This window comes from Convolutriloba macropyga, chromosome 2 (genome assembly GCF_964194025.1).
Source record: "Convolutriloba macropyga chromosome 2, txConMacr16.3, whole genome shotgun sequence".
In the NCBI taxonomy this organism is placed as follows: domain Eukaryota; kingdom Metazoa; phylum Xenacoelomorpha; order Acoela; family Convolutidae; genus Convolutriloba; species Convolutriloba macropyga.
Genome location: NC_134469.1, coordinates 267,922 through 287,341, shown reverse-complemented (window position 1 = coordinate 287,341; position 19,420 = coordinate 267,922). Strand labels below are relative to the sequence as shown.

General features: G+C 32.8%; 1 protein-coding gene across 2 annotated transcripts in view; it reads left to right on the top strand.

Annotated features, from left to right (window-relative positions):
- The window catches only part of LOC142335042 (uncharacterized), a 71,400-nt gene that overhangs the window by 36,280 nt on the left and 15,700 nt on the right, over positions 1 to 19,420 (top strand). Inside the window, exons 2-4 of one of the 2 annotated variants that reach the window (XM_075383369.1) lie at positions 2,519 to 2,716; positions 3,625 to 3,776; positions 11,871 to 12,167. In XM_075383369.1, coding sequence (XP_075239484.1) covers positions 2,519 to 2,716; positions 3,625 to 3,776; positions 11,871 to 12,167 — 647 coding nt within the window. Of the gene's footprint in view, positions 1 to 2,518; positions 2,717 to 3,621; positions 3,777 to 11,870; positions 12,168 to 19,420 lie in introns of both variants that reach the window. The other variant, XM_075383368.1, reaches the window with a different exon arrangement.

Genomic DNA, 19,420 nt, shown 5'->3' with positions numbered 1-19,420 from the left:
TGTTTAGTCAATGAAAATTCTTTGAATTGTACGTCAGAACTTGTGCTGCTATGATTTATTATTTCGTCATGATTTTTGTTACGACCATATGACGTCACAGCCACTTTTTGTTCATTCGTTCATGCAATTTCAACTGAATTGCATGTGTGACGTCATTTTTCGCTCTTAGTGGAGCGAGTTTTTTGTTCATGCGCGTGATTAAATTTTTGGTCACACTTGACTTACCTCACTCTCAAAAATGACTTCCTCACTTTGAAGTTGACTTTTATTTACTTTAATTCAAAGAGATAAGGTCAAATGGGTGTGTGTCACTCTGAATGAAGGTTATTTGAGATCAGCTAATAGAAGCAGCAATAACTTATACAGATTATTAATCAAAATATAACAGATCAGCCTTCAATTAAAAGACGAATTTTTTGGGTCCGTCTTACTGTTTTTTTAGACTGCCGATCTACGAATCTATCGCGGCTATTTTCTGGCCATCTGTCAGCTGTGTTTTTAAATCGTCGACATCTTTTTTAAGACTCGAAGAGGTTTTATGCTTTCCTGTTTTTTGATAAATAGGCGAGCAAGAAAACTGGAAGTTGAGAGAGTGAATTAAATTTAATTTTTTTTCAGTGAACTAATTCGAGGAGCGGAGAAAAGGGAAAATGTTTCATTTGTTCATGCCTTCTTTGAAACAGAGCGAGATATGTAGGTGTGAAAAAATTTTTTGCTAAGCAAGCAAATTTTATTGTTCACCTGAGGATTTTTCAAGCTGTTTCTTTTTTGGTTACTGAAATTTCATTGCTGTCTAAAAAATTTCAGGTTGCTTTGAGAGCGTTACGAATGTTTTTGCTAATTAAAAACTGTTTAACGCTAATTTGAAGGATTTTCAAAGAATTTTCCGCTTTTCTTTTTGGTGATTTTTGGCACATTGTTGCTTTTCGTAGCTTTTACTTGTTGTTGAACTTATGCTTAATGCGCATGAGTAGTTTCTAATAAAAACTAAACTCAGTACCAAGTAAAAGTTTTCTTTAAATTTTGACAAAAAATTGCTAAAACTTTTTTATTTTTTAGTTTCTCGCTTAATTTAAAAATCAGATAAATTTTGTGCTTATTGTGGCTCGTCCAAGTTTGTGCGAGTAAAAGGGCTGTCTCGGTTGCATGAAATGTTGTGTTCCAACTGTGTTTGTGCTTTTGCAAATTAGAAACTTCAAATTTGGTACTTCTTTATTTGAATTATTTTTGGTTTAATTTTTTTTTCCAATTTTCAATTGAGTTAATCTTTTTTTTCTTTTTCGATACTCACTGCCATCAAAAATTACTTATCAAATACAAATTCTTTGCTACCAAGCCTTTTTTGTTTTGTATTCTTGCAAAAAAATTGCAAAAAACTGCTAAAATTTTTCTTAATTTTGTTTTTTTTTGTTCATTTCACAATTAGAGATGTTTTCATGCTTTTTTTTGGCTTGGCGATATTTGTTCGAACAATTAAGTTGTCTCAATTACTTGAAATATTGTTTCGTTTTTTGTATTTATACTTGCACAAATTGAAAAAATCATTGGGTTTTTGTTTTTTTGTTTAAACTTTTTTTAGTTGTTATTTTTTTAAAAAATTTATTTGATTAGTCGTTTCTCTTCTTGGATTCTCACTGCAATCAGAAACTAGTTATTCGACATTGGCTGCTTTTTGGTGAAGTGTTTTTCACCGCTTCACCGCTACTAGCGGAATGCGGTTAAAAAAATTGCAGCGCAACCAGGATGCGGAGAAAAAAATTTCACCGCTAAAATAGCAAATCTTACAAATATTCACCGCTAAATTCGCCGCTTATCTTAAACTCACAGGAAATATCATTGAAGTAAGTGACAGATGGCGCAATGGAATAAAAAGTTGTTGACATGAAGGAGGTGAGCGGTTCACACCTGTGTACGGCAGTGTCTTTTCTGTAAGAAATCTGGTGAATGCGGTGAAAATAGAATTTTCACCGCTAAAAGCCTCAAATCTTGCAAAAATTCACCGCGTTCAACGCTAAAAGATGCGGGCTTTTTTTCACCGCTAATCTTAGATTATTTTTTGACCAAACCTGAACTCGGGGACCTCTTCGAGTTGTTTCCGGAATTCTTCCGGCTTTGATTTTACAGGATGCAAATCACACGCCGCACGCGAAGACAAGTATTTAGGTCAACCTGTTGAAACAAAAAGCAACACTTCGAATGGTTTTAGTTTAAACATTTTTTAAACAGCCGGGTGTGCTCCGAATCGGTAAAAAAAGTATACCCCCATTCAAACTGGTTTTAATCATTCTTATTAATAAGGAAAGCAGTTAACAGGTTACTGTATTTTTTTTAATCAGAAACAGTGGCGCGAACTCAGACCATTGCTTTTAAAATTACAGTTTTTTCCACTAATAAATTCAGTGCATTTTAGTTTGCGCTTTTGGGGTGAATTAAAGAGCTTTTGAAGATGTAAGCCGATTTCAACGCCTTTATCAGTGCTGCAGTTTGTATTTCATTTCACATTTTGTCTTGAATTTAGCATACAGCGTTAAACATGGTCTCACTCTCAGCACCCCTCGTGTCACTGCAGAGACATGTGTTGACCCTGGGACAGTGACAAGTAGACGGAATCAGAGTATTTCAGACTGTATGAGCAATTGCAGACTGCAACTCAGCAGGATCAGTGTGGACAAGTCACTGAACAGTGGAAGAAACAGTGACAGGAGAAGCTATGCAGGGATTTAGTTTCCATTTTTAAGGGCCGTGAAATGAAGATAAGTCATTACGGGCAACATGATGGCGTTTTGTGTTTTTCCTATTTATCTTTTTTTTGCAAATTTCCTTGTTTTCAGACTAGCAGGATCTTGTGGTGCTGCCCTAGCGTAGTTGGTAAGAAACAAAATAACAGCTGTCAGAAGCCTCCGAAATTTGACGTCTTTCTGAATTTTTCCGCCAAATCGTTTTCAAGGTGGTTTTCTTTACTAACATCTCAAAACCCATTGGGCAGGACAACAATTTTTTCTCACAATGCAAGATCACAGTCAGGAGAGCTGACAAAGCAGACATTGACAAAAAACCAGACAACTGACAAATTTAGCAACTTGTGCCACTATGCACTATTCAGATTCATTTACTAGGAGGGATCCAGCGAACCACACTGGCAACTATTTTGAATCACTCGGCGATTCAAACAAAATTCTGTAAAAATATTTTCACTTTTAAGATTTTGGTGGATCAGACAGCAAATGGCAACAGCAAAAGTTTGAATTTTTTTGCTTGTTTTAGCAAATTATCTTCAAACCATTATAGTTCAACTTCAATTACGAATATCTCAAAACCCAGCAAACAGTGAAACAACGTTTTGGCTCATTAAAAAACTAATCCCCGTAAAGTTATCGCTCAAATGCGGGTTGTGGCATATTGAAAACGAAAGTCAACTCATTTGGAGTTGCGGGGGGGGGGGGGGTTTGATGATATGTGGCTTTATATGGACTGAATATTAATAGTTACATGGTTAGATATAGATGTGCTCCATTTTCTCCATTAACATCTGCTAAGAAAAGAAGTGACTAAAATTAAGTTATTAACAGAAATGAGATACCTAAATACAGAAACTTTTTGAAACTTTTCCCCTGTTGATAACAGAGAACAAGTCTGCATATTCACAGAGATATGAACATGGTAGTAGCAGTGATCGTACTCCAAGGAGTACCAGAAGTATCTCAGATCTCTACTCGGAATGCAAGTTCTTCTGCTGTTCTCAAATTATCACACACTATGACGTCACCAGATTCAAGGCATCTCTTTTATACTGAAAATGTTCCCCTCTTCAATTTTGAATTTGGAATCTAACTATTGCCCTAAAGGGTCGAGGTTCTTAAGGAAAGTGAGGTGAGATATGTGCTGAAGGTGTGTGATGAAGTACATGACGGTGTGAAAGAGATTTGTGCAATGGCAGTTACTGAAAGCGTATAAATCTCACAAATTTGTGCGTTTGACGTGTTCGCCGAATTTTGAAAGGGCATTTCGGTAATTAATACGCACGGGAATATATATTTCAGTGTCTTTCACCGCATTTCGTGAATATTTTCTACAGAGTCATGTATTTCATTCCGCGCCTTCAGCACACTTTTCTATTGGTCTCAAACAAAGTGTTGTAGCCATTATATTAGTCCTGCAGTTTTTAATGATATTTTTGCCTAACTAATATTCCGTCTGATGCTTCTGATACTTCCTCCTCAAAAACGAGATAAACAGGTAACGTGTGGAGGGCATTAAGTTCTCTTTGAGCTTTTCGCCTTACTAATATGATAGAATACGATTCGCAGAACCTGTTTTGCAGACATAAATTTGTGGTGTGAACGGCGGCTCTAAGAGTTCGACCCCCATCTCTCCTTCAACCCACCCACTTACGCAGGCCCAACTCTTGCCCCAATCCCTATCACTCCACCTCACTCCACCCGCATTGTCGCTCGCCTGACCCCCACCGCCCCCCCCCCCCCCCGTAGGCTCCCCCGCCACTCTCACCAGCCAACCCCCAAAAGTTTGCTGCCTAGACTCTAGCTAGCTATTCAAGAAGAAGCTAACTAGTGGCCAGTCGTTTGAGAGCGATTCGCCCGACAATATTCGTTACTAGTTATTGCAGAAAATGAATTACTCAATTTCAGTCTCGAACACGGTACTTAGAAACCATAGCCCCTCTATTTCCATAGGGTCACTTGCGCTCGGACTGACTCCTTTTGTAGTAAAAGTGCAAAAGAGAGTTATAAATTTGGTAGTAATTTTCTAACAAAATTAGGTCATTTTGTAGTAATTTGTAGTAATTTATATCAAAATTGAACAGCTTTAGCTCAAAATAGGTTTTATATCTTTTTCACAGTTTTGGCACTTCAAGATCATATTTTTGAAAAGGTGTTCAGTTGCTCTCAAACGAAGAACTTTGTGGCAGTTATATTTATCATTTGGTCTTTTTATTCAAGTTTTCGCCTATTTAAACTTTTCGTCCTCAAAAACGAGATAATGAGGTAGAACCCAGTGGTCATTAAATGGTGCAAAAGGTGGTTCTTAACCTTCAAAGATTGACCTCAGCAGTCACACCTTCGCTCCTCCCCCTAACACTCCCCTCCGTCCACCCTCCTCCACTTGGCAATCTGAACCCCATCTCGTCCAAGAGGCGTTTTGAACTCATGTAACTTTTTGTACAAAAGTTTTGATGTTAATGAACAATGTGCTGGGTTTTGATTTTATGCAGTGCCAATTTTGCGAATTGTTAGCAAAAAATGGCATCAAATAGAGTTTCAAAATTGTTAGTAATAACGTCCTTCTTGATGGACTTTTTGTATTACGCTGATGCTTGAAAACAGATTTGGTAAATTGTTTCTGCATTTATATTCAACAGAAAACAAGATAATATTATTATCAGTGTGGAATCTCCGGGGTTATAACTTTTGTTCACCTTTTATTTAGCTCAGTACTTATATCACAAATGCGCTCAAGTGCTGATTTTCATAGGTATAAGTGTATGTATTTAATGTTGAATGAATGAACTGAATTTCAAGCAATTAAATATTGAAACAAAACGGATTAATCATAATCATTTAATCTTTTGATATAAACTAACAAGAGTGGAAGTCTGGCAATACTCTCATAGTATTTTAATAAACGCCTCAAAAACAAGGAAACAGTTTACTTGAAAACAATTTCTTTGATTACACTGTTCTGAAGAATTAGGCTACATTGGAAACGGTCGAAAAGATTCTAATTTTTAAGCAAATCTTTTTGTTCAAGTGACATTGTTAACAGTTTAATTTTCTATGATTTTGGAATAACAAGCTCTACAGTTTCGGAACGTGTCTTGTAGCTATGATTACGATCCACATTCCCCATCTAATTCATCTCTACAATTTCATGAACCTTGTGGAATCACCTCAGGCTAAAATTGAGCAAATGTTTCAAGTACAACTGAGTAATGATTAAAATCTTGAATTTGAAAAAAAATATTAAACTTAAGTCAAACCGTTTTCTGAGGAAAACCATTCGAAGAATATTTTTTTGGCAATATCAATTTTTTTTATAAACGACAGGACGTGGTACGTACAAAAATCAAAGCTCCATACTCAAAGACTGGGTCGATGGTACTTCTATAAAACATAACGAGGGTTTTAATTTGCAGGACTTCCTTCTCGGGCCAAAATAGAAAAAAAATTTTCGAAGTTTCCTGCAAGCATTTTCTATGTGCTTTTCGAATGTTAAGTGAGAGTCAATAATTAATCCTAAGTATTTGAAACGATGACAGTCATCTAAAACTCAGTCTCCATGTTGTAGTCATTCGAAAATGAATGTTATCTCTTTGTTTAATTCTTAACAAGAGCGTTGTGTTAGAGAAAACATGCAAGTGACATTAGCAAATAGGTACGGTATGGATCATCTACAAGCGTCCACTAAATCAATCAAGGATAATAAAAACAACAAGAATCCTAAAACTGAATCATGAGGAACTCCTTTTTTTCCAGGCAACATCTATGAAGAAAATGTTCACACACACTGTGTTCTATCCGATACATAGGAAGCCAAAGTCTTCAATTTTCTCAAAAGAAATTCTCTGTCCATATTATGGAATTTCTTTATAGATCTAAAATAAACTGCCGCACAATTGTTTCCTTTCAATTTTTCCTTGCAGATGATTTCAACAACGCTGCCACCGCTTCGACTGTTGAGCGTTTAGATCGAAAGCCAAATTGTTTTCCATTCTGAATATTATTTTTGTCGGAAACTCACTGCTTCTCTTGAACATAAATTTTTCCCAAATGACGGTAGGATGGAGATTGGCCAATAAATGTTTACATTCGACGTTGATCCTTTTTTGTGAGGTGGAAGCACAATAGCATTATTGAAATCTATAGGATATGCCTGATTTTTGAGCGACTGACTAATTGGATCAGTAATGAAAGGTGCAAGTGTTGCAGCAAAAGTCTTCAGAACTGTATTAAATATTAGATCTACACCATGAGAAGCCGACCAAGAAAGGCGTTTATATTCTCCCATTATTTCAGTTATGTTTGTTTCCGTCAAAATTGACTGATCCATTGATTGGCCGAACTTAGGGTTTTGAGTATTTGGAATTTTCAGGAAAACTCTTTTTGCAAATGAATGCAAAGTGTTCGTTTAAGACCTCCAAAATTCCTCTGCTTTCCGACAGTTCTGCTTCATCTCTTTTTATCTTCAAATAAATTTAATTCATTACTTCATGATAACTATGACAACGTTGATCGGTTTAAAATTTTGCCCCTAAACGATTATGTTAAAAGCGCTGCAATAAAAACTGGTGACTAAACGAGCTATAATTATCTGTTCTATGACAATGTTCATTTCAATTATCAGCATGGCGTTCCATTATTGAAAAACTGGCTACTTTCTCTCTTGTTGCTATCATCCAATGGTCGAATTGCTCAGACCTATGGGGCTCCTCAATCAGGAGCCACTGATAATACGCAAGCGAGGCAACCATTGAAACTTGTAAGAGCTTAATTTACCAGACAAAACAGGTACCAACCTTTCCAAAGAGCAGTTAATTACTCTCATAATAATCATTACAATAATCAGTTGCCTTACCCTGCTAACTCTTATGCTTATAAATTCAATGGTTCTAATAGCAGTTATGGCTTTTAGTTTAAAATATCTGATCGGTTTCTGTTGTAGGTAACCGCACAATATTGTTTTTTTAAATGCTTTCTTTCTTTGTCTTAGCTCGACCAAAAATTTTCCTTTGTTTCTTATTGTTGTGCTAAATTTCCTTTGTTTTTTATTGTTGTCCTCAAGATTTTGCGCGACAGCAATAAGAACAGAGGAACAAGGGTACAATTCAAAAACGCTAAGCTTAAAAAATGTTTTGGCATTGAAAAAAAGATTTCCAATAGAAGTGCTTACTCTTTTAGTAATAAACTGCAACATACTGTACGCATTCTTCATCCCAATCTTACTGATCAGCTGTGGCGACATAGAGTTGAATCCCGGCCCACTTGTGTCGTTTGCAGAGGCTAAAACAAAATGCAATGCGGACAAAAAAACCTTAAAATTTTCCAGGCTAACTGTCGAAGCATTGTAAATAAAAGACGGGCATTAAATGAAATTGTTGGAGAACTGCCAGAGAACACTATTTTTTGTTTTACAGAGACATGGCTCACTGGCAACAATCATGATGACTTTTATAACCCTAAGAAAGACCAGTATGTGTGTTTTAGATTTGACCGAGCGAAAGAGCTCCTCTAATGCTGCTTCTACCAAAAATCTTTTCCCCAAAATTGAGAAAGGATCTAAGTAAGTTCTCAGTTGACTTTGAAAGTATATGGGCAGAAATAAAAGTAAACAACCAGAAAACTCAAAACACAATCTTACTTAATGTCACTTATTCTCCCAATAAAAACAAAACGGACATCTTTCTGGAACAATTGGCTACAAACATTGATAATGCAATAGTCAAAGGTCATAATATAATACTCATGGGTGATTACAACATTAATTATCTGAACTCAAGGGAAAAGGAGAAATTAGACTCAATTTTATTACCATACCATCTAGAAATACAAAACAAAACTGAGGCAACTCGTATTTGCAAGGCGGGCAAGACTGCAACGTTAATCGATTACTGTATTTCCGATATTTACGTCAAAAAACCATTGTGTGCGACACTCCAATTCTATCTGATCATTTTGCCCTGTGTACAATACTGAAAGAAGAAAAAAATCCAATAAAACTGGTAAAGAAGAAAAAAATCTATGACAGAAATGCATATAACAAAGAAAAATTCCTTGATGATTTGAAAAAAGCAAACTGGTTTGTCATATACCAACAAAATAATGCAAATGAAATGCTTAAATCTTTCACCGAAATTTTCAATAGAGTACTGCGAAAACACGCGCCACTAAAAAATGTGTTCATCAGAAACAACAAATCATGCTTTGCTCGTTCACAAACTTGGTTGAAAGAGAAAAACAAAGAATTACAAAAAGAGTGTGACTCTAGTTTAAAATCGAAAAATTTCAAAACCTTCTCCGAATTGAAACAGAAATTGTTCTGCTCATCTAATTGTGATTTCAATAAATTCTATCAGTCATTAGTTATGTCACCTAATAATAGCAGAAAACGTTGGAACCTTATGAATGAAATAAGAAACTCAACTAGAACCAGAAACCATATCTACAGTTTAAAAAATGTCTTCAATAATTATGTCACCGAGCCCAAAAAAATTGCAAACCTTCTTAATTACAGGTTTTCACAGCTAGGAAAGTTCATATTACAAGATGAAACTTGCGAAAATATCGAATACTTTGCGGGTAGATCAGCCAAACCTTTTTCGATTAGATGTATTACAGAATCTGAATGCTTACAGTGCATTAAGAAGCTCAAAAGAAACAAATCACAGGGACCCTCAACGCTACCCCCTGGGTCTTAAAAGATGCAGTTTCTGTAGTCAATAATCATCTATGTTTCATTATAAATGAATGCATAAACAACTCTACCTTCCCTGAGATTCTAAAAACCGCTGATGTAACACCAATTTTTAAAAAGAACGACCCCGAGGAACCAGACAATTACAGACCTATATCAATAACACCCTGAATTTCAAAAGTTATTGAAATCTTAATCAAAGAGCAACTGACAGAGTACTTACAAAAAACAAACTACTAAGTCGCTCTCAATACGGATTTTGGGAAGAAACATTCTACAACTGACCCTCTCTTTTACACTACTGAATTTATAAGACATAAAACAGATCAAAACAAAATTGTAGCTGCTGCCTTTCTAGACCTTTCAAAAGCATTTGACTCAATAAACCATGTTATCCTTTTAAAAATGCTAGGAAGATTAGGTGTTGACTCTAAAACCATAAAACTAATAGAAAGTTTCATCTCGGAGAGAAAACAAAGATTTCCGAATAATAACGTAAATTCAGATGAGATTACTCTAGAACGTGGTGTGCCTCAGGGGACAGTGCTTGGTCCTCTGTTGTTTAATATTTATATTAACAATCTGCGAGATCAAATTGATAAAAACTGCAAGGTGGGACAGCATGCAGATAATACATTACTCCTTGCTTCCGCTCCTATACAACGAGAGTGCAAAACAATTATTGAAAAAAATGTAATTTTGCAGACCAAGTATTTCACAAGTCTAAAACTACAATTGAATCCATCAAAAACTGAATTCATACTATTCAGCCGCAACAGAAATTTCAGCGAATCTGAATCAATAAAAATCGGGAACGAAATTATTACAGAGTCCAAAAGCGTCAAGTATCTTGGGGTACATATTGACAAAAATCTCAGTTTCCAAGACGAAGTGAAGCATCTTTTAAAGAAAATGGCGGGTGGAATTAAAACAATTTATACACTCCGTAATCGGATACCAACGTTTCTAATGAAAACGGTTTTGAACGCGTTTGTTATCAGCCATCTACACTATTCATTACTGTTAATTCAATCAATAGACAAAAATTTGCTTATATCGCTTGAAAAGCAACTAAATTGGGCCATTCGTGCTTGTTACTCTAGAAATAGAATGGACTCAACAAAAGATCTCAAGATAAAGAATTCTATTCTCCCTGTTGAATATTTAATCAAATTGAAAAGAACCACTTATATGTGGAAACTGAGAAACTGTCTTTTACCCGCGTATAATCCTTTAGATGTCACAACCTTGCCCACTTGGTGCATCAGACAAAACCTTAGAAGCTATGACATATTTTTTGACTCTATATGTCACACTCAAAAATTAGAACGTTCAATTATGAAAACTGCATCAAAGGATTGGAATTCACTTCCTAAAGAATTAAGGGGTCTGGAAAAGAAAAAAACTTTCCCAAAAGAATTGAAAAAGTTTTATATTAAATTTTTTTTTGATAATAAACAATATACAACTTATGGGTCGGTTAGTTGGAAATCTATCAGATTTAAAAAAGTTTACTAAACCATGACTCAAGAATCAACACTAACTGGTCGAGCTAAGAATTAATTAAATTTAATTTAATTGCACTTTTGTACTAAAATAAATAACCACACTCCAGGCAGTATTATAAAAATTGTTAAAACCTCTGTTACTTGTTATGACTGTTATGGTTAATAAAGTGTTCTTTTTTTAAATTTCTTCTGTATGGATTTTTTGTATAACGCTGGTGCTCGAAATACAATTTGGTATGTTGTTTCTGCATTTATATTTACCCATTAACAATTTAATTTTATTATCAATGCGGAAGCTTCGAGGTAAAAACTTTTGATCTTCTTTAAACTAGCTCAAACGTTTTGTGACAAATGCGCTCAAAGTGCTGATTTTCAAAGTTGTAAGAGCGTATTGAAGGTTGTGTTGAGACGGTGCTGAATTGTGATAAGAATTTTGTAAGAGATTTTCTACAATCGTTGGTTTTTGTAAATTGTGCACTTCAAGTAAAAAATGTTTGCAAAGATGAACTCATTTTTGTATCATTTTTGGCTCAATTTCAGCGCATTGAACACCACGACATAACTTTTGAACAATTGTCGCAAATATTTTTTACACATTAATCGGGCTGTTAGATAAACTATTTATATTTGTTGACATCCACTGACAAGTAGATCCGTTTGAAAAGTTATCTGCAAATTGGGACGCACAAACTATTATCAATGCTAACTTTCAGAATTTTGTTCACAAATGTAAATTGAACAGAAACTGGAAATTCAAATGTGACATTTAGCTTTGAGCTACACTTTAAAATTAAGTATTCGAAATTAGAAATGCAAGAAGATCGTAAGAACGTACGTCAAAAGTGTCCCTTTTTGAAATTTCTTAACCAGGTCGTGTAAACAATTGCTGTAAACTGCCAATATTCACGGGGTGATCTAAAAGAGATGCGATTGAAGAAAGGCCTGATGACTCTGACATTTTTGGGTGTGATTGAAATAATGGGACCAATTCTGGTTCTGTTCAAAACTCCTCACCTCTCAGATTTCATCCCCTGTACTCTGATTTTCATGGCTGGTGTTTCTGTTGTGTGGACCTGTGTTAATGTCTACTTCGCAATACAGATGAACAAATCCTTTTGTGAGTCAATTAGTGGTCTAAACAACTGCAGTGGTCAACTCACATCAGAGGAATTCCTCCTCAGTGAACACATAACTTGTCAAAGAAGATTGGCGGCTCTCATTTTAGGAATTGGATATGTTTCCTTCCTGAAATTAATTCCCATTACCTAGGTTTACGTCTAAACTTAATAATATTAGCTGCTTTGGAAGTAATTAAACAATTGCCGTCTTTACACAGAGCGAATTGTCTCTAGTATAAGAAATTGGATCGCACATTGAAGGTATAATTGCAACTCAGTTACAGGGTCTTGAAATGGTTATGGTAAAAGAACACATCACAGGTCTCATCACAGGTCATTTCGGTCGTCCGGTACTACGACAATACGGGCACTATGACTATCATCAGCCAGTCATGGATCATCTTTGCAGACGGATAAAATTTTAAAAACAAAGATGGAATGATTAGTGGCTCTGAATTTAACACTAAACTTCGAATGTCAATTCTTAACCCAAAATTAGCTTTGCTAAAACTAGCGGTTAAATTGCACTTAATTTTCGTGCGATTCAAAAACTGAGCTGACTGAATAATTAAGTTAATTTGGTTTGATTCAAAAAGGGGTTAGTAGTATGTAGTAAGCAAGAGTGGGGGGGGGGGGGGTAAAAGGATGTACCAAAGATGCAAAGATGTACCTGAAAAGAGAGTGAGAACAATAGACCTGTCATCTTATCATAATTACCCAGGGTAATTATCTTAATTAACCCAAGGGAAATGCATCCAGTTTTCCGCTCTGATGCACTTCAGCTAATCTTGTCTACTTAATCTTTTTTTCAAGGATTACGTCTTTTATGATTTTTTGGCAGTTTTTTGGAAATTTCTATATTCTTTATCTCGGTAGTTTCCGTTTCAAAAACCCAAAACTGTAAACAAATTTTTTCAGATAAAAAATGTTCTAATAAATAAACGATTAAATTTTTTTCACGACTTCAATGAAAAATACTAAAGCACAGAAAACAATCACTGAAAAGTTTTTGTTTTTTCTTTCGTATTTTCAGATTCCGAAACCCCAAACTAAAAATTTTATCGTTTGAGAATGTACGTTGCAGTACAAATTTAATTTGTACTTTTTTAAGTGGAATTCTATGATAATAATTTTAAGGTCAATTACAGAGTTTAGTTTTGGGATTTTTTATAGTTTTAGTTTCACAAATCTCAAACTAAAAAAAAAGTTTCTTCGAGAATGGTATGCTATATCAAATCTCTATATGTTGTTTTTAACAAAGCATTTGATGGCGATTTTTTTAACCAAAGAAGTTACAATTTTTGGTTTATCCGAAGTTTCAGCTTCTGAAACCTGAAACCTCAAACTATTTTTTTTGGAATTGTGTGTTACAGTACATCTTTATAGCATAATTTTTTAACGCAAAAATCCAATGTAGTTTAAAAGTCTAGAAAATAAGACGCGTTTGTATTTTTTGAAGTTTTAGATTCTGGAACCTGAAACCTAACTTTTTTCGGAATTGTGTGTTACAGTACATCTTTTATATCGTAATTTTTAACGCAGAATGCAAAGAACATAATTGCTAAGTCATGAAGAGAGGACAAGTTTGTATTCTTTTCGAAGTTTTAGATTCTGAAACCTAAAACCGAAAAGAAATTGTCAAAAAAGATCCAAGTCTTGAAAACGATACCCATTTCCTGCCAAAAAATACCCAGTTCCTGGAAAAAATACCCAATTATTACCAAAAATTAACCAATTATTGGCAAAAAAACAATTCTTGGCAAAAAATTCCCAAATTCTTGAAAAACAAACACTCCACTGTTGTGAAAATTTCCCAACTATTGCCAACAGAGCCCAGGTCTTGGTGAAAAACACCCAGTTCTTGACTCAAAATTTCCAATTATTGTCAAAAATACCCAAATGTTTCCAAAAAATATCAAACTGTTGCCAAAAAAAGACAATTCTAGCCCAAAAAATCTGTTTCTAGTCCAGAATTACGCAATTTATAGCAAAATTACCCAATTATTACCAAAATATACTTCATTTTTGCCATAAATACCTAATTCCTGCGGAAACGAACCCAGTTCCAGGAACAATATCCCAATACTTGCCACACAAAGAGACACAAATCTCGCCCGAAATACCCATTTTTACCACAAAGTAGCAAGATCTTTGAAAAAATACGCAAATTGTAACCAAAATAACAAATTATTATCTTTATCAAATATTTATGTAAAATCTATCAAAAATTAGACAACCTTGCATCATCTGTATTTCTCTAATTTCTTACTAACAATCCAATTATTTAGTGGCCTTAAAAACGTCAGCTTTTGAGATCATCTTTCGTAAAGACGAATCTTCTCAGGTGATCGATATAGGTTTAATGAGCACAAATTTGTCAGGAATTGTTTGCTATTGTAGAATTAATCGTTGAATGTTTGAGTTCAATCATAGTAATTTAACAATTACGTCCTATTATCTCCTCAATTGCGAACAATTCGGTGATCTCAATTTTTGTAAGAGGGTCACTGAACTCTTTGGAACAAATTTATTCGAGCTACGTCATATGGTTGCTACAATTAGGGACACCTAGGTATTGTATGGGGTTACTGAACTCATGTGCTCAAAAAATAATATTTAATACTTACGATATTATTCTTACTTTATCGAATCATACACAGCTCACGTGATCGAGATCGAGGTCTTACTAATAGTAATGAAATAATTACGTCACTATTGCATCATAATGATGTCATTTTTATTGTAGGGTACAAACAAAAAATCAACTCATTGTGCTTATTTTCCTTCTCTTCAACAACACAACTATAGTTAGATTTTTCATTCTTTTTTGGAGACAACTTGAATCTCATTTTCCTACAAACCTAAGTTGTCAGTTAAAAACCTTTCCGTGGACATTTTTCATCTCTATTACATCTTCCTATTTCCAATTCCAGGTAAGTCACCTCTGTTAAAAAAAATATGAAAGCAGACCAGAAGAAACGAAAAAAGGGCTATTATAATAATCGTACTCATTCGTAAATACCATATTAATTCTTCAGAGAGAAAGATTTTTGAATATCTGTAACTTCAGTTCTTTTAGGAGTTCAACCGTTTTCACCCAAAAAAGCCTGGAATAATGAATATCAAATCTGTGAAATTGAACGGAAAACTTAAGGCCCACTTCTTCTTCCCCCAATTCAATGATGATATAGCAATTATAAAGGAGAGGAAGACGTGCTTTGGCTAGATAGCTGACCCTCCATTCTAAATTCCGAGGCAGCTTCTGGTCTTCATTATTGCAATCGAGAATTTGCCTGAAGTCTCTATTCTATACAAACAGACAACTGTAGACTTTTACAAGAACCACATCGAAAACAAAACTTCACAAATCTCAGACAATATGGAACTGAGCAGATCGGTCCGTGCACAATTCTGTGATTTTGAGTTGTCTTATAGACCAATGTTTAAAAATCAATGGGGATTTTATGAGGAGGAAAGAGAACTTAAATTATTCTGGTGTGTGTCTGACGAGTATGACGATTTTCAGGAGCAGAAACCTGATCGGGATTGTGACGAGTGGGAAAATGGTTCATTGACAGAGAGTATTATCGCAAGTATAGAAGAAGAAATTGCACTTAACCCTATTTAGACAACAAAAAATCTGACAAGGCAGTCCCCTTTTCGTGTTTTTCTACCGAAACTGGACAAGATACAATGAACGAAGTAAAAGGAGCATCGACTGTTGAAAATGTTTCATTCAAGTCTGCCAGATCCATCCTTAGTACTGTAGTCAATGATTTTACAGATTACCAAGATCATATGTTATCTAATGAAGCAAGTTAAAAGATATCTGAAAAAACTTCCCTCAAATCTGAGCAACCAGCGTCTTGTACCAAAAAAAGCTGTCAAGAGAACGGCTCCTGCTGTCAATAACCCCGAGAGAGTGGGAAGTAAAAATTCAGATGGTGATGAAAACGAAGACAGAATGTGTCCTCCATCTCGCAAATTGAGACGAGCTGCTGAGTTGTATAGTAACTAAACTAGCAGGCTGAGAAGTTATTTCTTCGACAGATTATTTGTTTATATTTCCGGTATAATATCAGATCTAAAAGTAGTATTTCAGGAGATGACTAATTAACTGGTTAATTTGTAATATTCTGTTTTTACACTCAGAAAAAGCTGAACTTCATGTATGTTTTTGACTTTATACTTTGATACTATAATTTAATTGAGTTTTAGAAATGCATTTTTGAAATCAACTTTTATTCAGTTTTGAACTAAAATGTATCTCAAAAAATGCTTGTTTTTTATAATCCGTTTTTTTCAAAAGTGGCGGTTAACGACGAAAAAGGCTTGTTTTTGTAATATCTGTTTTTTTTTCAAAAACACGGTTTTTTTTGCTTCTGCAATACACTTCCGGCACCTGATACTGGATGATGCAAAGCGATTACAGTGATAATTTTAAAGCGAACTCCAGCAGCATTTTTGTCCACGAGAATGTTACAAAAAGCGTGCTGCCTTTGATAATAGAATACTGGTCTTTTTAAAGAAGAATTTCTGGCAATTTTTTTTTGATATAGATACTCATACAAATCGTTAATTATAGAGTTTACAATTTTTTCTAAAAAGTTGAAAACCTTTCGCATAATTTTTTACTGTCTTGAAAAAAAATATTCTTTTCCTATCCTATTTTTTTTAATAAGTCGTTTTTTTACAGAAGCTTTTTATTTTTCATTTTTCCATTTGTCAGTTTTTGAAGTTTTTTGATGTGAACTTTTGATTTGAATTATTTTTTTTGAAATGAACATCTATTTAAAATATTTTTTTGAAAATTGCAGTTTTTTACATAATGTTTTTAACAAAAAATGTAAATCTTGATGTTTTTTTTTATTTTTCTGTTTGACCATTTTTCAGTTTTTGAAGTTCTTTTCATGTAAAATTTTCAATTTAATTATTTATTTTAAAAAGATAATGTTCTACTAGATTATATTTTTTTCAAAAATGTTGTTTTTCAAATAAGGCTTTAAACAAAAAATGCAATTTCTGTTGTTTTTATATTTCTATCTTTCCTTTTTTAAGTTTTGAAGTTTTTTCTTGTAAATTTTTGAATTGAATTATTTTTATCGAAAAAATATTGTTATACTAAAACAATTTTTTTTCAAATGTCGTATTTTACATAATGTTCCAACCAAAAAAATATTTTTGAATTTTTTTTATTCTATATTTCCATTTTTCAGCTCATGAAGTTTTTTGCAATTTTTTTAAGCGAAATCGAGAAATGTAAAAATCACTTTTATTACAATTATTACAAAAATCAATTATCTACTACAATTATTTTTACAAATTATTACACTTATTGATAAAATCTGCGGAAATCTATAACGAATCAAGCTTTTGATGACAAAATTATTTCTTTTTTTCATTTTAAACAATTACATTTTTGTTGATATCATATTTTTCTTAAGAAATGCCGATTTACTCATCGTCTCATTACAAACATACTTCCGGGATACCGTTGTCGCCTGGTAAGACTTACTGACTTCAAGCATCGCGAGCGTGCAGCTCTGGATGTTGTTCGGATATAAAAGATCGTTGACGCGCCCAACGATATTTTTGTTCCGAACAACATCCAGAGATGCACGGTAGGGATGCTTGAATTCAGTAATATTCACCAAGCGACAACGGTGCCCCGGGGTTTACTCCGAAGTATGTTTGTCATGAGACGATGATTAAAGCGGAATTTCTTAAGAAAAAAATGATATTAATAAAATTGTAATTGTTTAAAATAAAAAAAGAAATCAATTTGTCATCAAAAGCTTGATTTGTTAAAGATTTCCGCAGATTTATCAATAAGTGTAATAATTTGGAATAAATAATTGTAGATAATTGATTTTTGTAATAATTGTAATAAATTGATTTTTTTTTCAATTTTCGAATTGGCTAAAAAAAATGCAAAAAACTTTAGGAGATAAAAAAAAGAAATATGGAAAAAGAAAAAACGTCAAACTTTACATTTTTTGTTAAAAACATTTTGCAAAAAGAAACGTTTGAAAAAAAATTGTTTTAGTATAACAATATTTTTTCAAAAAAAAATAATTCAATTAAAAATTTTACAAGAAAAAACTTCAAAAACTTAAAAAAGGAAAAATAGAAAAAAAACAACAAAAATTGAATTTTTTGTAAAAAAACCTTATGTAAAAGACGACATTTTCGAAAGAAAAAAATATTCTAGAAGAACATTATCGTTTCAAAATAAAAAATTGAATTGAAAATTTTACATGAAAAATACTTCAAAAACTGAAAAATGCAATAACAGAAATACATAAACATCAAATTTTACCTTTTTTGTTAAAAACATTATGTAAAAAACGGCATTTTTGTAAAAAACAGTTTTAGTAAAACAAGTTTTCTTAAAAAAAGTAATTCAATTAAAAATTTTACAAGAAAAAATTCAAAAACTGAAAAAAAGAAAAAAAAATCATTTTTTGCATTTTTTGTTAAAAATTTTTGTTCAAAATTGCACTTTTCGTTAAAAACCTTATGTAAAAGTTAGCATTGTTGAAAAAAAAAATTATTCTAGTAAAACATTTATTTTTCAGAAAAAAATAAATTAAATTAAAAATTTTACACTAAAAACTTCAAAAAAAGAAAAAAGGAAAAATAGAAAAATAAAAAACAACACAAGTTGCATTTTTTTTAAATCCTTATGTAAAAACCGACATTTTTGAAAGAAAAACTATTCTAGAAAAAAATTCTCTTTGTTAAAAAAATTACACTGAAAATTTTACATGGAAAAAAACTTCAAAAACTGAAAAGTGGAATAACAGAAATATAAAAAACGTCAAAATTTACATTTTTTGTTAAAAACATTATGTAAAAAACGGCATTTTTGTAAAAAGCAATGTCTTAGTAAAACAAAATTTTTTAAAAAATGTAATTCAATTAAAAATTTTACATGAAAAAATTCAAAAACTGAAAAATAGAAAAAAAAAATCATTTTTTGCATTTTTTGTTAAAAATTTTTGTTTAAAATTGCATTTTTTGTTAAAAATGTTATGTAAAAATTAGCATTTTTGAAAGAAAAATTATTCTAGTAAAACATATATTTTTCAGAAAAAAATAAATTAAATTAAAAATTTTACACTAAAAACTTCAAAAAAAGAAAAAAGGAAAAATAGAAAAATAAAAAACAACACAAGTTGCATTTTTTTAAATCCTTATGTAAAAAACGACATTTTTGAAAGAAAAACTATTCTAGAAAAAAATTCTCTTTGTTAAAAAAATTACACTGAAAATTTTACATGGAAAAAACTTCAAAAACTGAAAAAAAAGGAATAACAGAAATATAAAAAACATCAAAATTTACATTTTTTGTAAAAAAACATTATG